The sequence below is a fragment of the Balaenoptera acutorostrata genome, chromosome 20, assembly GCF_949987535.1.
Source record: "Balaenoptera acutorostrata chromosome 20, mBalAcu1.1, whole genome shotgun sequence".
NCBI classification, from domain to species: Eukaryota; Metazoa; Chordata; class Mammalia; order Artiodactyla; family Balaenopteridae; genus Balaenoptera; species Balaenoptera acutorostrata.
Window position 1 is genome coordinate 45222495 of NC_080083.1, and position 20546 is coordinate 45243040.

The 20546-nt window shown below is 57.8% G+C and overlaps 1 protein-coding gene across 5 annotated transcripts; it reads right to left on the reverse strand.

Annotated features, from left to right (window-relative positions):
• MLLT6 (MLLT6, PHD finger containing) lies at positions 1-20138 on the reverse strand. 5 transcript variants are annotated; one of them, XM_057535327.1, is made up of 20 exons: positions 19782-20138; positions 18483-18562; positions 17940-17994; positions 17580-17689; positions 16488-16591; positions 16148-16241; positions 13785-13940; positions 13033-13131; positions 10069-10207; positions 8832-9446; positions 8193-8374; positions 7851-7959; positions 6569-6635; positions 6224-6363; positions 5540-5737; positions 5347-5435; positions 3865-4214; positions 3343-3433; positions 1960-2316; positions 1-1336 (listed from the first exon to the last, which is right to left on the reverse strand). In XM_057535327.1, exons 1-20 carry the CDS (start codon positions 19888-19890, stop codon positions 1295-1297), a joined length of 3186 nt encoding a protein of 1061 aa, XP_057391310.1. In that variant the 5' UTR covers positions 19891-20138; the 3' UTR covers positions 1-1294. The 5 variants fall into 5 exon arrangements, with proteins under 5 accessions (XP_057391310.1, XP_057391309.1, XP_057391308.1 ...); XM_057535326.1 differs by having other exon boundaries at positions 9988-10207; positions 13785-13937; positions 19782-20137; XM_057535325.1 differs by having other exon boundaries at positions 9988-10207; positions 19782-20136.
• Between the last annotated feature and the right edge of the window lie 408 nt (positions 20139-20546).

Below are 20546 nucleotides of genomic sequence, written 5' to 3' on the forward strand. Positions count from 1 at the left end.
TTGCCCACTACACCCCGGGGAAATAGCTGGTGGGTGAAGGGACAGTTGTAGGTCAGCGTAAGCTTAAGTCTCCCCTGGTGGGTGGGGGTGGAGTGCAGGAAGGCAGGCTGGCTAATCCTGGGAGGAAGGTTTCACTAAAAGAAGTGGCACTTAACCCCCCTTGCCTCGTCCCCCAATCCCTGGGGCTCCCCTTTGCCAGGGAAGCAGGACCAAGTATCAGTGGGGCAAGGGGAGCGCTGAGGGGGCACTGAGACCATGTGGAGTCTGGGGGAGGAAAGGCAGGATATTACCCTGATTCAAAGCCCCCAGCCCCCAGTTACTCTCCAATATTGGAGTACGGTTCTGGTTTTTGTTAACCATTCGGGCCCCAGAGAGGGACCAAAGTTGGTGAGGTGAGAGGGTGCAAACAAGACCTGGGAGCGCCCCTCTGATACTGCCTCATCAGAGCACTGCTCCTATCCCTGCCCTCGGCTGCCCGGGCTCCAGGGGTAGACAGACAGACAGATGGACAGACACACGCACACGCATACACGCTCTCTGAGTCAGGCAGCTCCATCTCCCCACCCTCGGCACTCCTAAATCCAATAGTGCAAACAAGGGGCAGGGGATCGAGGGGGCTGCGCCGCCCACCCCCTGCCTTCCCCCAGCCCATCACTGGGGCCCACCCCCCAGAGGTAGGGAGGCTTGGGCCAAATTTGATGCTATCCTACCCCTTCTTCGGCCCCCTAGTCTGTGGGCTTTTACAAGCTCAGCTTGTGACCCTTGTCGGGGGCAGGGGAAGGGGCCCAGCGAGAAACAGTCCCAGGAAGCCCTCTTGCCATCTGCCCAAGTTGGGAAGAAACTGCAGGTCAAGTAGGGCCACCCCTTCTTCCATAAAAGACTTCCGCACAGGGGCAGGCCCAGGGCCTAGCCCCCCACTTATCCCACTCAAGTGCTAATCCATTTTACGTGGCGGGTTCAACCAACCCCCCACTTATGCCATGGCCCACTTTGCTCTCTGGGGAACCTCAAAACATTCGCTGAGAGTGGGGGCTCCTAGGCGGGCTTGGAGCCTGTCCTCCTTCTGAGCCCCTCACAAAGGGGCCAGTGCAGAGGGGGAGGGGGGCCAGATGGAAGGGGCTCCCCTCTCGGTCTCAGTCCTCGGCACCAGGAACACCCCACACTCCCCGGGCCTCAGCACATGCTCTAGGCCGGGGCTCTCCAGTGTCTGGGTACAGGTGCCCGCTCCAGGCTGGGACCCCTCAAACCAGGATCTGCCCCTCCACTTGGGGGGTCAGCAGGAGCCTGGGTGGATTTAGCCTTTTTCCTGGTTGGCTGAGGCTCCTTTGTCAGCAGTCTGGAAAAAGAGGAAGGAAGACTGGGGCTTTGGGAGGTGTCTGGTCCTAACACCCAGTTGAGAATAGCTTCCTGGGTCAAGAAAGCTGATGTTGGGTGCAGTAAGGGTCTGGGCTTTGGCGGCGGCACACCAGGGTCACCTTGTGTGTGTGTGTGTTTGGGGGAGTTGCCCTGCATAGGGCACCCAGCTAAGCAGGCATGTGCCAGCCGAGGGCAGCACATGGGCTCTGGCCCTTTGCCCTCAGAAGAAGAAGGGAGGGCCTTTCTTGAAATGGCCCACCCAGAGCATCATCTTCTTCTAAATGGTCCAATCAGAGAGGAAACAGCCTTTCCTAATGGGTCTCCCCAGAGGAACGCTGTTTTCTAATTGGTCCTTTCGCTATTAGCCCATGTGCAAAGTGTATCTTTCTTGGATCTGCAGGAGGGCACCCATGTGCTGGCAGAGGCCCTGGGGTCTAGAGCAGGGCACTCTGCTGCCCTAGGGGTCGCTTCCTTCCTCCTTCTGATGATGCATCTGATGATGGACCTTCTAATGCTCCCTCGCTGCCCATCCAGGAGAAGGGAGACAGGACGGTCCCTCTGCCCCACTCCCGGCCCCTCCCCCAAGCCGGACCCCTTACTCACCCCTCCTTTGGGGCCACTGCCACTGCCATCCGCCCCCGACAGGTTGAGGAAGGGGTTGGTCTGGGCAGTGAGGACTGGAGGTCCGCCTGCTGCCGCTACTGCTGCGGCCGCAGCTGCTGCGGCCATGAGACTTGTGTTGTTGCCGAGCGAGGGAGCCACCAGGGCTCCGGCGGGCAGCAGAGGTGGGGCAGATGCTGTGGGCAGCAGGCCAGGAGTGCCCGCGGACAGCAGCGGGGTGGAGCTCCCGGCCAGCAGGCTGGCCATGGGCAACTGGGAGCCCCCGGCCATCTGCAGCCGCTGCAGCTCCCGCTTCTGCTGGATCTGCTGGATCATCTGGTAGACAACAGTCTGGTGTTCCTGCAAGGGGGCCAGATTGCTTACTGGCCAGTGGTCCCCAGGGTCATCTTGCCCTCATTGGCCTGGGCACCATCCTATCACACTAGGACCATGAGGCAAAAGACCTGGGAGACAGTCAAGGTTCCGTCTCTAACTCCCTCCTCTGGGCCTCAGTCTCCCCATCCAGACAAGAAAGTGGTTGCACACCGTCAGCGTTTGTCAGCCGGGGCACTACCGGCCAAGTGCAGGGGGTTTAACATCCCTGGCCCCACCCCCCCCCACTAAATCAATTCCTCAGTTGCTATGACAACCACAAATGTCCCCAGGGATGGTATGACCCCAAGTTGAGAAATACTGAATGAGGTCAATAGTTTTCAACTCCCCTCTTTTTCATTTGTTTTTTCCCTTAAGAGTCATTTATTTTTGCTTTGAATAGGCAAAGCATTTTCAGTGTTCCAAAACCCAAAGTGATTTATTAAGGCTTATCTTCAGAAATCTTGCTTTTACCCCTGCTGCCATCTGGCCTCTGTAGATAACCAATTGAATTGGTTTCTTATGTATCTTTCTCATGTTTCTTTATATGAAAATGAATATTTTTCTATTTTTTCAACTCCCTCCTTTTTAATAGGAGGAATTTCTTTCCTCCAAAGGAATTCTTAGCAGAACTCAACACACAAGAAAAACCTAGGAGGGGCTGCTCTGGTTGAAGCGGTGTCTGTCACCTGCTCGGCCACCTCTCTACGCAGACCCTGAGGTTCCCCACTGAAGAGCCTTGGGGCTGGAATTGGAAACGCTCAGTAACTGAGGACTCACCACCCTCCAGATCCTCTCGCTAGGATGTGATCTGGGGCCACTACAGCATCCCTTCCCCAGTGCCCAGGGGCCCCCCCGAGAGGAACCCTTATGCCCTCCGACCCCACATGACCCTTAGGGGCAATCTCCACCCAGCCTGGGGCTGCCCTCCCTGGACTGGCCCAGACCGCTCTGAGAGGGCCCTTCCAGCAGAGCTGGGGGAGGGGAGGCGGCCCAGGCAGGGAGGGGCATTACCGGGGTCAGCTGTGGGGACGCCAGGAGCTGCTGGAGCTGCTGGAGCTGCTGCTCTTGCTGCTGCAGGAGGTGTCGCTGCTGCTCGGTGAGGCTGAGGCAGGGGGACAAATCACAGACCATGGGAAGGGAGAGCAGAACCCTCCTCGCCTGCTCCCCTAACTTCCCAGACTCCCTCAGACCCAGGTGGGGAGAGGCAGGGATGTGTGATGTTAGAGGACTAGAGCGAAACGGACTGAGCTCAGAGAGGACAGTGGGAGGGAGGCACGTCAGAGGGAAGAACTTTCCCAGAAGGAAAACCTAGGCTAGCTAGGGTACAAGGCATAAACAGACGACTTTGTCCCCGGAGAGCTACCATCCGGAGGGCACTCACATCTAACATCTAAGGAGAACCTGGGGTGACTAGATTCTAGACCCTGTAAGATCAGAGGACAGCTTTCCTTCTGAGGAACTGTGGGTGTTCGGGGGGATTCCCTCCCAGAGCCAGCCTCCCCCTTCCCTTCCCCAGACTGAGCTCTCCCTCACCTGTTGAGACAACCTGGCAGCTGCAGCGCGGGGGCCCCGCCAGCCTGGCTCAAGCCCGCGGGGTTGGGGGCGGCAGCCCCATTCAACCCCCCCAGGAGCCCATTGAGGGGCAGGGCCCCGCTGCCCGCCAGCCCCCCCAGCAGCCCCTCAGCCATGGGCATAGCCCCCAGCCCCGCTGCCCCGGGTGCCCGGCCTAGCCCATTCTGTGGCTGGGGCGGGAGCGGGGCAGGGCCCCCAGGCAGGGCCAGGGGCAGAGTAGCAGGGCTCTGCTGGAGCAGGGGCAGCGGTGGGGGCGTGCTGTGGAAGGACAGCGACGAGCTGCTGCGGCTTGGGCAGCCTGAGTGTGGGTCCTGGGGAGGGAGGGGGAAGGGAGGGGTCAGAGGGGCAGGGGGCCAGCATGACCTTTCTGGCCCCCCGGCCCGGCACCCATCAGCATTCTCACAGAGCACAGCCACACCCCCCTTCCCCCAGGCAGAGCCACCCAGGAAGAAGCAAGGCCCGGGATAAAGGCTAAGAATCCAAACAGTCTTCACAAGTCACTTCCTGGGGGCCCAGCACCCCTCATGATGCTTGTTTAACACTGAACAGTGATGACGGTAGTGACCACCTGGTGAACCAGACCCAGGGTTCAGTGCCTGACCTGTACTAACTCGTTTCTGCCTTTTTATGGGTGAAACCACTGGTTCTTAGGCGACAGGCTAAACAACTCTGCAGGCAGCTGGAGTGAAAGATTCAGGCTCAAATCCCATGTCCACAATTTAATGGCTTGAGTGGCTTCTCTGTTTTAGTTTCCTCACTCATAACATGGGGGTAAGAGGAGAACCTATTCCATACAATTATTGTGAAAACGAAACACACAAACCCTTTAAAAGTCTCAGCACAGGACATGACAAAGGGCAAGTATGCAATTAATGTCAGTTACTATTATGATTATTGTTGCCCAAGTCACACATTTAGAAAGTAGCAGGGAGAACAAGAACCCACTTTGTTTGATTTCCAGAACAACCACAATATAACAATAGCAACTGCTCCCCCAACCGCCAGCAATTACACGGGGATTATTTTGTGTGTAGCTACAACAAACTATAATAAACTCTTCACAAACACTTCTCAAAGAGGCCTTCCCTAACCACCTTATATTCAGAGAAGAATTCCACCCTCCATTCTTTCTCATAGCCCTCAAATTATTTCCATCTTAGCACTTTTCCTGATTTGTAATTATTGATTTTCTTGGATTGAGCCTGTCTCCAGGAGCAAGGCTGTCTGATTTGCTCACTCATTGCTTAGCCAATGCCCGGAGCTAAGTAGGCACCTCATAATTATTACTTATTTAATGAAGGAATGAATGGGTCAGTCAACCAATTACTCAACCAATCACTCCATTGTCCAGCCTCCAATAGCCTCAAGGTAGAGATGCAACTAGAAGGCCCTCGCACCTCCCCACTCCTGCCCTTCCCTGGTGCCCCTCCCCGTGGCGCCCACCTCGGAAGACGTGGACAGCGAGTTGTCCAGGCCCAGACTGTTCTTCCCCGGAGGGCTCTTGCTGGTGCTCAAGGAATCGCTGCTGCCGGCTGAGGGAGGGGGATCACGGAAGGAGGTGAGGGGCTGGAGTCAGGGCCAGTTCCGACCGCACAGCAGAGGCCCCCATCCCCGGGCTGGGTGGGATTCCCCTTACCTTGGGGAGGCAGGCCATAGGGCCCAGGGACAGGGCCGTTGGTGGCAGGCAGGGCGGCAGGCAGGGCGGCGAAGGGCACAGAGAGTTGCACGTTGAGAATCTGCAGTCGCTCTTTCTTGGCCGTAAGGCTCAGGATCTGCTCCTGAAGCCTCTGGTTTTCCTTCTGCAGTGCATGCAGCGCCTTCAGCATCTCCACGACTGCAGACAGAACGCGAGAGAGCCTGAGCCCCCCGGGCCTGGAAAGGCTGGGGGCGGGGCCAGGTGACCGGGGGCGGGGCCTGGAGGGCGGGGCCTGACGGAGGAAATCTGACTGAGACCTAGCAGAGAAGGCGCCGGCTAGCGAGGGACTCAGGTGAGTCCTGGGGAGCCAGAGGTGTGAGGACCACGGGTGGGGCCTGAGGCTTGGGGTGGAGGCCAAGTGCTTGGGAGGGAAGGGGCGGGCGGAAGTTGGGGCTTAGTAAAATAAGGGCCAGGAGGTCGCGAGGGCCAAAAGCCCTGCGAAGAGGGGGCGGGCCCAAGAGCAGGACCCAGCGAGGGTTAAAGGCAAGGCCCTCGGTTGGCCAGAGTTAAGGCAGGGCCGGGGCCGCAGGCGGAACTTTAAAGACGTTTGGGGACCTGGGAAAGGTGACCGAGTCTGGGGGTGTCCTAGGACAGGTCACCCAGCCCGACGTCACCCCTTCTCACTGTTGACTCCGGCCTCGCCATCGCCCTGCTTCTCCAGCAGCTGCTCCATGTTAGTCGTTCCGGGGGCCGCTGGGTCCAACTGGCCGCCCCCGCAGGGTGCTGTCTGGTCGAAGAGTGCTGGGAGACTGCTGATGGGGGACCTGGGGTCAGAAGGGAAAACCGAGCTCAGGCTTACCTCACTCCCCCACTCCAGTCTCCCTGCCCTCCTCCTCCCGCCTTAGGGGTTTCATTCATCCCCTCTGGATCCCACCCTCTCCCCCGCGCCCGCCTCTCCGCCCTCTCCTCCTTGACAGTCCCTCCGCCCTGCTCCCAGCCCCTCCCCCAAGCCGGCACTCTCTCCCTCACATGGAAGACAGACTCTCCTGGGGGGAGGTCCCCCGACATCGGAAGCTGCAGTCCTCCAGGTCTGGCTCTTGGAAGGAGAAGGGGGGCAGGGATCAGCGAGGAAGAGGTGCCGTCGGCCTCACAGTCCCCGCCTGGGAAGTGGGTGCGGGATCTGGGAACTTACCGCAGACTCCTTTCCCCAGGATCTCCCAACCCCAGATAGCCAGTTCTAGTTCTTAAGGCGCTGGGAGCCCTGGCTTGGAAACCCAGCGCCGTGGGAGGCAAAGCCATGAGATCTCCTCCCTTCCTCCTTCTCTAGGCAGAAAGGCTCCTGCAGCTTGGCTACTTTCAGATCTACCTCCCAACTTTTTTCCTGGAAAACTTACAACTTCAGAGTCATAGAAACTTGGGGCCTACACAGTCCTGAGTTGAACTTGGATATGATACTTACTTGCTGTGTGACCGTGGGCTTGAAACTAACCTCTCTGAAGTGATGTTACGAGGATTAAAATAAGGTAGTAAATGTGAAGTGTTAATCTGAGCGGTTTAGCTGCCATGCAGCAAGGCCTTAATTACTGTAGCTATTATAATCAGTTTTGTATGACTTTTATATTAATAAACTAAAAAATTAGACGACAAAACCCTCTGTTGGGCCACTGAATTCCACTTTGCGTTTTGGAAAAATAGTCACCTACTCTGTAGGGTTCTTAATTCTGGAATCAGATTCGGCCCCCTTAAGGCTTACCTGAACTGGTAAGCCCCGCCCTCCAGCCGGCCAGGTGGTACCTCTGCACCAATCAGCTCTCTGGGGCTGGGTTGACTCTCCAGGGAGAGGGAGGGGCACTTGTGATCCGCCCCCTTAACTCCTAAATACCCAGAGAGCCTGTTGTCCAGCTGGTGGGATCTCAGTAAACTCTGATCCCAAGAACTCACTAAGAGGCCAGCAGGGAGCTAGGCTACAGCGGTAGGAGAACTAGGCTTGGAGCCAGGGTACCAGAATTTCAGCTGCTGCTCTGCCTTTCCCTACCCCAACTGCCTTGAGCAAGTCATTCATCTCTCTGCCTTTTTGTTTTGTGAGATGGAGCAGTATGAATTCTGCCCTGTCCTGTCCCGCCTCCTCACGGGGGTTTTAATGTGAAAGTGTAGGTTTGTTGTGTGTGGAATGTTTTTTTGCAGGGTGGGCAATGGCCAGAGGGTGGGGGCAGCCAGAAAGCCCTCCCATCCTTTCTGGGGTGACAAGCAGGTGACAGGTGCCCCTCAGGCCTTTGGGAAGAAAGGGGAATGGGGTCAGAGACTCACATACCTGTGTGGCTGCTCTCGGCTTGGGTGAGGAGGGGGTTAACGGCACCCATGGGGGTTCCAAAGATGTGGGTAGAAGGGAGACTAAAGGTGGAGCCAGCCAGAGAAAACACCTGAGGGAAAGGAGGTAGAGTCCAGCCTGGTGGTTATTCTTGGATCTAGAGCACAACTGTGTGCACCGGGGTGGAGGGGACCAGGTGTGCTGGGGAGGAGAGAGGACCAGAGAGAGGGAGAAGTTCTGGTGGTGATCAAGCCCAATCTCTCAAATTCCCATGGAAAGCTGCGGTCCTCAGCAGGCTGTCCCCCACCTGCCCAGGGATGGCGGAGCCCAGGAGTAAGGCCTCACCTGAGTGGTGGAGATAGAAGCAGAGGAGGAAGGGAGGGTGCTGGTGAATGGGGAGCGGCTGAGGCGGGGCAAGGCCGAGGTCCCTGGGGGCCCCAGAAGGCTGGAGGAGAGGGGGGTGCTGCAGACAGCCCGCAGCATTCCACCACCGTGGGAGATGGGGTCCTTATTACTGGTGTAGATGCCTACAGGCACAAGACAGACACAGAGGGAAGCTTAGAGTCACCACTCCCCCACGCCCCACCTTAGTCAGGTGGCTGGAGCAGCCTCTCCCCAAGGAGAACACTCCCCTGGATCTGGCCACACACCAGTCTCACCCTCTTGCTGCAAAGATGTCACTTCTTGCTTGGGTGACATCTGCTTGCCATGCCTGCTTATTCCACTGCCCTGCTAAAGCCTGGAGAATTCCCAGTTTTTCTAATTCCCCAACCCAAACTTGGTTAAGTCCTGTTGGCAAGCTCTCCCGCTACAACCATGCAGAAAATGGGTATGGGGGAGTGTCTCAGAGGTGACTGTCATCTGCATCCTTTGTCTTTTGGAGCAGTTTCTATCACATTTCCTTCTAACTGCATGTTTGTGCCTCTGTCCCCTCACTAGACTGGCTGGGCCCTGAGATACCCTCCATCCCCAAGGGTCACTAACCTGCCCCCAGCAGGGGGGACTCCAGGCTCAGGCTGGGCAGGCTCCCGGAAGGCCCAAAGGTACGGGAGGCCAGACCACCCAGGCCAGAGCTGACAAGGGAACCTCCGGAGAAGGGTGAGGCAGCAGTGGCGGTAAAGCCAGCCAGCTGGGCACCGGGCAGGGAGGGAAGGGCCGGGCCCCCGGTGCCCTCCTTGTTGCGGCTGCCCTTGGGACGGCCTGGCCCGTGTCGGCTCCTCTTGCTGGCTTTGTGCTTCTTCTCCTTCAGGCCTGTCTCAGGGGTCTCCTCAGCGGGCACGGGGGCGGCGCTCAGTGTGGGCATCCGCTTGTGGGTGCCTGCTGAGGCCCCGGACCCCGAGACGTGGGGTGACTTATAGTCTCCCGGGGACGGGGCCCGGGCCCGGCCCGAGCTGGAGGTGGTGGTGGAGAAGCGCATGATGGGCCCAAAGCCAGAGAAGACCACCTTCTGCTCAAAGAGGTCAGCCTTGGGGGGCTCAGGGGCTGAGGGAGAGGGAGGAGCCGAAGGGGGGTGTGCTGTGGGCTTGGAGTACTTGTCCTCCTCTGGCTGCTCCAACTTGGGGAATGCAGAGAAGTCGGGGGAGCTCTGCAGGGACGAAACTGCAGAGAGGGAAACGGAATTACAGCTGGACCCCAGATCCCCTGCCTCCCTCCCGCTCCCAGTGTGCACTAGTAGAGAGAGCTCTGGTCAGGGGATGGGGAAGCTGAGTTTCCTGTCCCAGCTCTGCCACTGTCTCTGTGTCCTGGGATGAGTGTCCCCGCCCTCCAGCTTTCCCACCTGTGATAAAGTAGGAGGAGAATAACTCCCACCCTAGTGACCTCACTCGATGACTACAGAGATTACAGGAGATTAGAGTTGGTGCTTTAAAAATGGTACCTGACAGCATAAGTGCAGGGGATAATGAACATGGTTATGGGGGTCGGAGAGGTGAGCCCTGAGGGAGACCAGAGGGGAGTTCCACCTCGAGAGGAGAGGGCTGAGGGGAGGGTGTGGAGAGGAGTCACTTGGTGGAGATTCTCCCCACCCCAACCAATTTAGGAAGCAAATGAGACGCAAACCAACATAAAAAGGCCCTTAGTAGAAAAGCTCAGGGCCAAACACTGTCCCGCTCCCAGCCTCCTCCGGGATGCCCACACTCACCTGCAGGCTGGAAGGGGCCCCCAGAGGAGGAGGAAGAGGAGGAGGAAGAAGAGGAGGAGGCGGAGGTAAAGCTGCTCACACCTTTCCCACTGCTCAGCTTCTTCCCCTTGTGACTCAGGCCATGGCTGGAAGACTTTTTCCCCTTTGAGTCCCTGCTGCTTTCAGAAGTCTCCTGAGTGCTGGCCTCGTGGTGGGAGGAGGAGGGAGCTGAGGAGGAGACCTGAGGGGAGGAGGAGAGGAAGGCTCGAGGCCAGCTCCCAGGGTCTGGGCTCACCCTGACTTGGGAGTGGAGCAGGAGGACACAGGACCTAGGGCTCTACTGGGAGAGCCCAGAGTCAGCTTCAGGAAGGATTTTCGGGCAAGGGGATAGTGGCAGGAGCTCCTAGACCAGGGAGATGGGGAGGCAGCTCTGTAACTTCTGGGTGTGAAGAGTTGGGAGCTCTGAACCCAAGAAACTGTCTGTCCTTCACCTCGGGCAGGCGAGAGATGAAAACAGTCCCAGAGCCTGTACTGATGCACGTATCTTCTTAGTCACTCATTTAAGAAATACTTAGGCCTAAGAGGGCTGGACTTGTGCTGGGAAGTGGTGTACGCAGGGAAGAGGAACTCCACGGAGAATGGGCTGCCCTGGCCCCACTCCTGGGCCCTCCAGTCACCACCACTCCCGCCATGCTCACCCCCAGATGCAGCCACCTGGCTGACAGCCCGCTCCCTGGCCACTCCATGCCCTTCCTAGACAACCTGAGCTTCCATGCCCAGCCCTCTGCCCGGAAAGCCTAGCCTTCCTCTTCCTGGGAAACATCTTCTCCTTCAAAATCCAGCTCGGGAGCCCCCTGTTCCGTGAAGTCACCCTATAGCTACCTGGAGTGGAACAAATCTTTCTGTCCTCTTATTTCCAGGGTATCGTGTACCCACCCACATCAGCCATCGGGTGCCACACTGTACTGCAAGATACAGTCCCCCATGTCTGAGGGCGGCAGCAGTGGCTGGAAGTGCAGGGTCTCCGGGGTCTGTGAGCCTGGTGGGTTCTGCCGTTTACCACCGTGTTATGTTGTGTGGTCTCTCAACCTCACCGAGCTTCAGTGTCCTATGGGGCTAATTATGCCTATTTGGAGAATTACGAGGACCACAATGCCAGATACATAGTATGGGGTCGATGATGATGATTCTGATGGCATGGCTGCTAGTGATACACTGCAGAGACAGTGTCCTGTGGTGGTTAAGAGAACAGGCCTTTCAACTAAGCCCGTGCGCCACAACTACTGAGCCTGAGCTCTAGAGCCCGCGAGCCACAACTACTGAAGCCTGTGTGCCGCAACTACTGAAGCCTGCGCGCCTAGAGCCTGTGCTCCGCGACAAGAGAAGCCACCGCAATGAGAAGCCTGCGCCCCACAACAAAGAGTAGCCCCCGCTCACTGCAACTAGAGAAAGCCCGCGTGCAGCAGCAAAGACCCAATGCAACCAAAAATTAAAAATAAATGAATAAATAAATAAATTAAAAAAAAAAAAAAAAAAAAAAAAAAAAGAGAAGAAAGAAAAAGAGAACAGGCCTTCAGGCCCAACTGCCCGGGTTCAAATCTTGACTCCACCACTCCCTAGCTGTGTGCTTTTAAGCAAATTACTTAACTTCTCTGTGCCTCAGTTTCTTCATTTATTAAATGGGGTTAATAAAATACCTACTTCATTGGATTATTTTGAGGATTAAATGAGCAAATCTCCCAGGCATCCCCTCCATCCCCGTTCCAGAAGGGAGCCTGGCATGTGGTGAGTGAGTTAGGGCTTTGTATTACTACCAGGGGTGGCTTTTCCTCCTGGTGGAGACCAGGTATTCAGTAAATGAACAAATGCCAGAGGGAGGATGGATGGGAGAATGAGAGCCACCCTGAGCTGCCCCTTCCTGGGCGGAGCCCTGGTCTCTTGTCTTTTTCTTTGTTCTTTTCAACAGCTGGAGTTCTGAAGGGAGCCAGATGTGGTTATGAGAGCAAGGGAGGAGAGGGCCCAGGGGGAGGGGTGGCTGAAATGCTGGGGTGGGTGGAGGGGGATGGGCAGAATGCTCCAACACATCCAAAGGGATGCCCGGCCACTGGGATAACTCCTAGATCTCTGGCCCTCTCTTTCCCCCTGCCTGCAAACCCCAGGGAAAGACCAGAGGGCGCAGATGTCAAGCTTTTCCAGGTGAGCCCTGGGCAGCAGGGAGGGGAGAGGGTTACTGGGACAGTTGCCACAGCAACATCACCCTGGAAACCTGATACCTGAGCCTCCTGCTAAGATGCCCAGAGCTCTGCCAACCTCCTGAGGCCAGTGGAGGTGAATGGGGCAATAATGGTGACAGGAGGAGGCAGTGTCTCCAGGCCCCTGTTCTCCTTCCATGGGGAGGATGGGCTGGAAGGAGGGGCAGGGAGGGCTGCTCTGGCTTGGATTAGCCATTCCCTGGCCTCGGGTAGGGCCTGCTGGTTGCTTATCCAGATGTTGCCAGTTTCTGGAGTCAGGCCTGACATGCCATGCCCCTACCGGGAAGGTGGGATCAGTGGGGGTTTCAGGGTGTGGTCCACAGGCCTGCCCCGCAAGCCACCAAGGGCCGCACTTTCAGTCCCTCCAGCCCACATGGAGCGGGCTTTTGGTTAGGCGACAGCCTGTGGGCAGCCTCCTGATGTGGAGAAGGGATAAAGTGAAGGGGTCCTCTCTGCCTCTCTCTGGGGAAATGGGCCCCAGAAAATCAGAGGAACACCATGAGTACTGTACCTGCAGACAGGAGCCCAGTGCTGAGGCCCTCTGTCTGGACAGAGGCAGATGTGAACATCTGGCAGCCAGCAGGCAGGGTGGTGCCCCCCACCCCACCCCTACTCTCCTGGTTGGTCAGTGACTGGTGGGGCTGAGGAGCAGAGGCCCCTCCTGGGCTAGAACAGGAGTAGAGGGGGGCGGGGTGGGGAGCAGAGGCATATTAACCTGAAGCTGCGGAGGTTCCCGGGGTGCTCACCCCGACCCCTCAGCCCGTGCCTCCCTCCCGCTGCTGTGGCCATCCCTCCTGGGTGTAGGCAGCAGTACCTTGTCAGCAGTGGGGACCACAGGTGGGGTGAGGATGCTGGGGGGTGACTCAGGCCGCTTCTTGTGCTTCTGTTTAAGGCGTTCTTTGTCCTTTCGACTCTGGGGAGGAAGAAGGGACCGGAACTGATGTTGTGGAACAGTCTGGGTCAGGATAAACACAGCACAGGCATGTGGGGAGTGGGGTCCTTTCAAGGACGAGGCTTTGTGGGCACCATCTCCCCCTATGGAGGGACTGGGGGACTTTGGCGGGACAGGAGTGGCCCAGGCAGGTTCCTCTGAGAGCCGACAGCCCTTCCCCCTCCCCCTCACTGCCTGCTAAAAATAGCCTGTCCCATTATCATGCCAGTGACACAGAGCACCACTCATGTGAGCACACACCCGGGACACGGAGCTGTGCGGAGGGACGGGAGCCGGGCACACTGTGACGTGTGGCGGGGACGCAGGCATGTGCACTTACAAACTGGACCGACACATGGCTAGACTGTGGCGTGTGTGCAAATGTTGGGGACACTGTCGTGTCCTGGGGAGGACACGGAGGGACCACACAGCTACAAAGAGCCCCAGGGAAGCCAAGCCTTCACCTCACCCTCCGTGACCCTCACATGTCACTTCCTCAGTCCCCTCTCTGCCCTCAGTGGCCTCAGAGGAAGGAAGGGGGTAGGCCCTATGGCCTTCCGGATACCTGTGGTGGCTTCTTGAAAGAAACAGTTGTTTGTGAGTGGGCAGGAGGGGTAGAGGGAGAAGACTTTTACCTTCTTCTGGCCCCTCTCGTGGTGGGAAGGGTGTTTCTCCTGCTGCGTGGATGGCGAGGCCGACCTGCTCCTCCGGCCAGCGATGAAGCCGCTACCGCCTCCCCCTGTGCCGCCCCCTCCTCCGCTGCCTGCCCCGCTTGTGTGCCGGGATGTCTTCTGGGGAGAGAACCGAGAGGAACTGCCACGCCCTCCTCTCACTAGCCTAGGGAAAGGTTCCTGAAGATCAGGGACCCCCGCCCCCGCCCTGCCTGTCACTAAGAGGACCCTGTGTCCTTAATGATACTCTGCTCAACGGAAGTGCGTTCCCTAGACTGGAATCCTAGCTTCCCCACTGGCTTGTCCAGTGCACAAGATTCAGCAGCAACGGAGGCCCAGAAGCGGTGGGGCGTCTCGGCCCAGCAAGGCACGGATGGAGGTAGGCCTCTCACTCTCCGCCCACCTCTTTTCATGGTGCCCTCTTGGCCCCTCTCAGGCCCTGGGCCACGGCCCACCACCACCTCCTTCCCTGGGGTGGAGGACATGCGGGACGGCCCTCATGGGAGCCCCTGCTCCCCTGTACTCCATACCCCATCCTCTCCTCCAGACACTTTGCTCCAGCCATCACCCCTTCTCCTTTGTTCCTGGCCCTCCACCAAACACAGTGGTTCCTTTTGTCCCAAAGGACCTGCTGCCCTTAAGAAGCGGTGGGGAGTAAACATCCATAAGAAAAACCCAAACAACCCTTGTGCTGCCATTCCTCCCAGCCAGGGCCTTGGACTCCCCACTGCCTGGGCTGATGGCTTCACCTGTCCTAGACTTATAGCTGTTCCCTCTAAGGTCACCCACTACCTCCAACTGTCAAATCCAAGGACTAATTTCAGGCCTCGTCTGACCCCATCCCTCCCCAGCGGTGGGCACTGCTTCTACTCTGCTGAGCTCTAAACTCCCCCACCTCATGGTTCTCTTCACACCTGAGCCCCCTACCTGATGGGCACCCGGGGATTCCAGCCCCAGCCTTATACACCTGGGGCTGCCACTACCACCCTGCCCGGGGGCCTCACAGCCACCAAATCTGAACATCCCCACTTGGCACCTCCTATGAACCAAACCGAGCTCCCTACCTTGTTGATATCAAACCCTGCACCTAGATGACCCTATGACTTATGATCCAAAGTAGGACACTTCTGAAAATGAAAGGAGGAGCTATTAATAATTATACCAGGGCAAAAGGCACAAACTGGGACTCTCCGGGGCAGACCAGGACATATGCTAGCCCTATAGAAGCCTACTGCACCACCTGTTCACAGCACCCTCAGGTGCTCAAGCCCCATCCACCCAGCACTGAGAACCTGGATCCTATGTGCCACCCTCAACTCCTCCTTCTCAGCTACCCCGACATGTAGGCAAGTCTATCTAGAAATGGTTCTAGAACCCAGCTTCATCCCTCCATGCCCCCCTTCTCACAGCTGTCTCCCAGCCGCCGCCCTGGCCCTTCAGATCTGGCTTCACAGTGGCTGCCAGGGTAATCTTCCTGAAACACAAATCTGATCATGTTACCCTCTTGCTTTCAAGCAGCGTTACAAGCCTGTGGCCTGGGGGTCAGGTCCAAGCTGCCTTCCCAGTCAGGCCACAGCATACCTCTCCAGGACACCCCACAGCTTCTGGAAACGCACGTCTCTCCACAAACATGGATTAGCACCCCTTCTCCCACCTTTCCTTGGGCCCGTGAACCTGGGGCAGAAGCAAGTCCAGCTCTGGCCCTGCTTGAGCTTTTTCGCCTCATCTCCTGCCTTGTCCCTACCACACACCCTGTTCTGCTGCTTATGAATGCTCTTTCTCATCTCGGGACTTTATCCATGCCAATCCCTCTGCCTGGGATTCCTTTCTCTCTGTCTTTGCTTAGCAGGCTCCTGAGAAGCTTCAGACTGTTCTGAATCCCACACACCAGCTGTGAGGTAAATAACATAATCTTAGTGGGTCTTAGCTTACTCATCCATAAAAACGGGGAAATGCAGTACACCTAGTTCTTAGGGTTTTGGGGAAGATCACACAAAAAAACACACATAAAGAGATTAGTACAGAGGCTGGGACACAGCAAGCCCCACAAATGTTGGCTCAGCTTAAATGCTGCCTCTTCCTTGAAGCCTCCCAGCCTCTGACAGGCAGGGCCTGAGCTCCGTCCTCTGGATGGACTGCCTGGTTGAGCTCTGATTCACACCCCTCAGCTGTGCTTCAATTATTCCTTATCCAGTGGTGAGCTCCTCAAGGGCAGGGACATAGTGCCTTCCACGTCTGTCCTCCCAGCACCAGGCACTGGCCTGGCCTGGAGCCCATACCCTCTAAACCATGGCTGACTGACCCACTCATGCCCAGATGAAACTCACCATTTTGCTGAAGTGGTATTTGCAATAGCCACAGTACTTGACGTTGTCGACCTCCAGCACTTCCTCCTCACACAGCAGGCCTGCCATTTGGGCACTAACCAAGAGAGGTCAGCCTGAGAAGGGTGTGGCCACAAACCAGATCAGCCACCTCCCTTGCACCCTCCTAGATCCCTGCTGGGGTGAAGCCAAGATCACCCGAGGAAAGCACTGCCATCATCTCCAAAGAGACAGCAGCTAGGATGAACCTATTTGGCAGCCATCCATGGCAAACCTCGGAGCGGGTTGGTACAGCTGGCTAGAGAACCCTGCGGGGTGGGTGCAGGGCAGGCGGGGCTCTCACCAGGTGACATGGAAAGCCTGTCGACATCCGTGGCGGTTACAGGTCATGCAAGCTCCTGAGGCTGCCTTGCTCTCCCGGCCCTGCTCCTCACAGATGTAACATGTCTGCAGGATACAGTACAATCATGCCCTCCTCCCTTCCCCCTGAGGGATCCTTTGGTCTCCCCCCTCAATTCCATCCTCTCCACATGATCCTAGGTCAGGGCTATCCAACAGCACTTTTGGTGATGATGGAACTGTTCTATACTGCACTGTCCGATACAGCAGTCACAAACCACACAGGCTACTGAGCACTGGAAATGTGGCTAGTGTGACTGAGGAACTGAATTTTAAGTTCTATTTAATTTTAATTAATTTACATAACCACATGTGGCCAGTGGCTACTATACTGGACAGTGCAGTCCTTGGATGGTGAGCCCTATAAGGCCAGGGACTGTGTCTGCCTTCCTCACTGGTGAGCTCACCCCCACCTCTGGGCCTTTGCACATGCTGTTCCTTCTGCCTGGTACCTGGAACTCTCCCCCCTCATCAAGGATGGCTCCTTCTCATCCCCCAGGTCTCAACCAAAATGTCTCTTTCTTTGACTACTTTATCTAAAGTAAGCCCCCCCCACCGCCTCCCGCAGGGTATCCTTTATTTCAGTACCTTGTTTGTTTTCTTCACAGCACTTAACACAAGTTGCATTTATTTTATTTGCCTGTTTATTGATATCTATAGTCCTCCCACACAGAAGTGTGAGTTCCGTGGGGCAGGGAGCACACCTGTCTTGATCAATCTAAACACTGTGTGTCTAGCATCTTGCCCCAGTTTCGGCACATAGTAGGCACTCGGTAAAATGTGCTCAGTGAATTAAGTGAACTGCTCGCTAAGGTCTACCTTCAGGCAGTACTTCTACAAGGGAGCCTACTATTTCACTTGAGTTCCAGAGCACGAGCCTGAATCTATCAGTGGAAGGTGCCTACCCACCTCCTGAGTTCCCCGAAAGTGTAGGTTGGACAGAATCAAATTACACTGGATGAAGAAAGGGCTGGAGGGACCCAAGAATGGTTGGCTAGGGAAGGGACTGGTATGGGGCACGGTAGGGGCCGCTGACCTTGTTGAAGCGATCATGAGGCACGTACTGCAGCACGATGGGCTCCATGGTGAGCACGTTGGCAAACTGCACCTCAGGGATGTAGAGGGCACACACCACGTGGGCCCAGCCTGGGGCAGTGTGGGGCTGGCCTCAGCTGCGATGGCGAGCCCAAGACCCCCACCTCTCACAGCCCCATACTGCAGATGGTCCCCTCCTCCATGGCCTTCCCATCAGACTCCACTGCCAGCCAGGGAAGGGAAGGGAAACCAGCCTCTGCATTCCACCCCCGCCCACAGACCACTCCTGCCTTCCCAGACCCTGCTCAGGGGGCCTTGCTGACCTCAATAGATGAGCCCTGGGGCTCAGCACCCCCCTCACCTCCATTGTCAGTCCTCTTCAATGCCCCATCTTTGTGTGGGCACAGCTCACACCTCTGCCAATAAAAGGGGGCACAGGGGTTTGGGGGGTGGGCTTTCCCAAAGGGGGTGGGGGATCTGCTGAGCTGGGCCCTCCCTGAACACATTCAGAGGGCCCCAGGATGTAATGATAAGATGTCTAAGGCGGAACTGGTGGGGGTACAGAGAAAACAGGATTGACCACGAGTGATAATTGTTGAAGACGGGTGATCCACATCAACATGAGGCTCATTATAGCATTCCCTCTACTTTTGTACAGGTTGGAAACCTTCCATAATAAAAGGCTCAAACAAACAAGCAAACAAAAATAAAAGGCCCGGCGCCTGAGGTGACGCAGAGTGAGGGATAAGCTGAGGGAGAGATGGGGTTGGTGACAGGTGTGCAGGAAACAGGAAATCCTGTGTGACAGTCCCACCCCAGCCTCAGCCTCAGAGTCCCATAGCTCGGTGGGGAGGGGGGGGGAACCTCAGGTGTATAGGCGGGGAGAGAGGAGTCTCAAACTCACCACCCTGGCTGCTCGCTCCTGAGATTCACATTTCCTGCAGAACCAGGGTCCTGTTGGCACCTGGACGATGCCATAGCAAGCTGGGGATGAGGGAGGAGAATCACCAAGCAAATCTGTCACCAGTGGCTGTTCCCAGAATAACTGGGGGAAGGGGGTGACTCTAAGGAACTAGGCCAGGGGGCTGTTCCCAGCCTGGGGGGCACTCACTAGACAGCAGGACCACAAGGAATGCCCAACAGCACGCAGCCAGCTTTCAACCACATAACCAAGTCCTCCAAGCAGAGGTGGGACGTCTGAGTCCTTGACCTTAAACTTCTAGAAGATCCTCCCCTCATGCCCTTTCTGTACCCAGCTTTCTGTTTCCCAGCTCCTGCCAGGACCAGTCCTCATCATCAGGAAGAGAAAATCAGAGGAACAACATTTACGATAGACAAACGCGTTTTGTTGTTATTGGGGGGGGGCATTTCTTAAAGGGCCAGTAATGGAAGAGGCGGGGAAGTCGGGGGTCTAGGGAGCTCATCTTCTGCCACTAACTATAATAGGTACAGCTCAAAAGTCAAGGCCGAGGGCAGGTGCAGTGCAGGTAACCAATAGGAGAGTGGCGGGAAGACCCGACAGCGACAGGATTAAGGGCTGTCCCAGGAAGGGCGTGGGGGGGGGCAGCTGGCTGTGCCAGACAGGCGGGAGATGCCAGTCTGCGCCCTCGGCAAGATTCCTCAAGGAGTTAACTCCCGAACCATGTGCTGCTGGGGGAAACTCCAAACCTCCCTCTTCTCGATTCCCGGCCCCCTGCGCAACCTCTCTCCTATCCGCAACTCTTCCCCGGAGGATTTTAGGAGTCCCCTCTCCCCTGGGACCCTTCTCCTCCCTTCCCAATTCCGCTCCTCCCAGTATCCGGAAGCAGGAGGGGAGGATGACCCCCCCCCCTTGACCTCTCCCTCCGAGAGCCGGGACCAAAATAACCGGGCGGGAGGGGACACCTCGCAGGTAAACATTCTCCAAGCAGCCCTGACACTGGCGGTGTGGGGCGCGGAGAGTGCACTCATTGGCCCCTAGACTGTCCCCAAACTCCCTCAACTTGGGGTGGGGGGCGCGGGACTGGAACAATAGGCAAGAAAACAATGCCTGACCCGGTCCTCCAGGACCGGGCGGGGGCAGCCCCCCGACTCCTCCCTTCTCTTCAGGTGGGGTGGGGGAGGGGCGCCCGAGCCCCGGGAGGTCTCCAGAGGGCGCGGCCGGGGGCTCCCTGCCCACGCCGCCCCCTGGGTCCCTCCGCCCCCCCGCGGGCCACCCCCGTACCTTGGTGGACAGCCACGCTACACGCGTGCCCATCACAGTAGACCAGCGGATTCTCGGCCCAGCCCCTCTCGTCCGAACATACGCAGCAGCCTCCTACCATCTCCTTCATACTCCCATGAGCTCCCTCCGGGGCTGGGGCGGGGGGCCGGCCGGCGGGGGTCGGGGGTCAGGGGGGGAGGGAGGGAGCGGGGGGCCGCGCGCCTCCTCGCTCCCTCCTCCTCCTCCTCCGCCGCCGCCGCTTCTTTTCTTTGCCTCCTCCTTCTTCCTCCTCGGCGTCCTCCTCCTCCTCCTCCTCGCTCGCTCTGTCTGGCCGCCCCCCCCCGCCGTGCTCTCGCCCTCATGCCCCGACGGGCCCCCCCCCCCAACAATGAGACCCGCGCGCCGGGCTCGCCCCCTCCGCGCCGCACGCCCAGCTACCAGGGCCGCCCGGCCGCCGCGCAGCCCGGGCCCGGCGGGGGAGGTGCCGAGTGGCACATCGCGGGCGCCCGCCCGCCCCGCGCCGCCCGCTCACGCGCCGCCTCCCCGGCCCCCCTGCCCGGCCGCGGCAGCCATGGCCGCGCGCCTCCGCTCGCTCGCTCCCGGCCCGCCCGCCGCCCGCCGCCGGGTAAAGTCTTAGGTTCAGGGAACAAAGCCTGGCTTGGTAGGGAGCTTTTCGCTCGCTCGCTCGCTCCACGCTCATTCTCCCTCTTCCTTTTTCTTTCTATGGCTCTCGGTTGGCGCTCCTGAGCCCTCCATCTGCCTGCCCTTTGGTCTCGGCCCCGGGTC

Coding starts and splice junctions, on each gene's coding strand:
- MLLT6 (XM_057535325.1), bottom strand. CDS start 19,890: ATGAAGGAGATGGTAGGAGGCTGCTGCGTATGTTCGGACGAGAGGGGC. Junction 5,738..6,223: donor TGGCGAGGCCGGAGTCAACA/GTGAGAAGGGGT, acceptor TTCTGTCTGCAG/TCGTGGAGATGCTGAAGGCG. Junction 1,337..1,959: donor GCAGTGGCCCCAAAGGAGGG/GTGAGTAAGGGG, acceptor CTCTTTTTCCAG/ACTGCTGACAAAGGAGCCTC.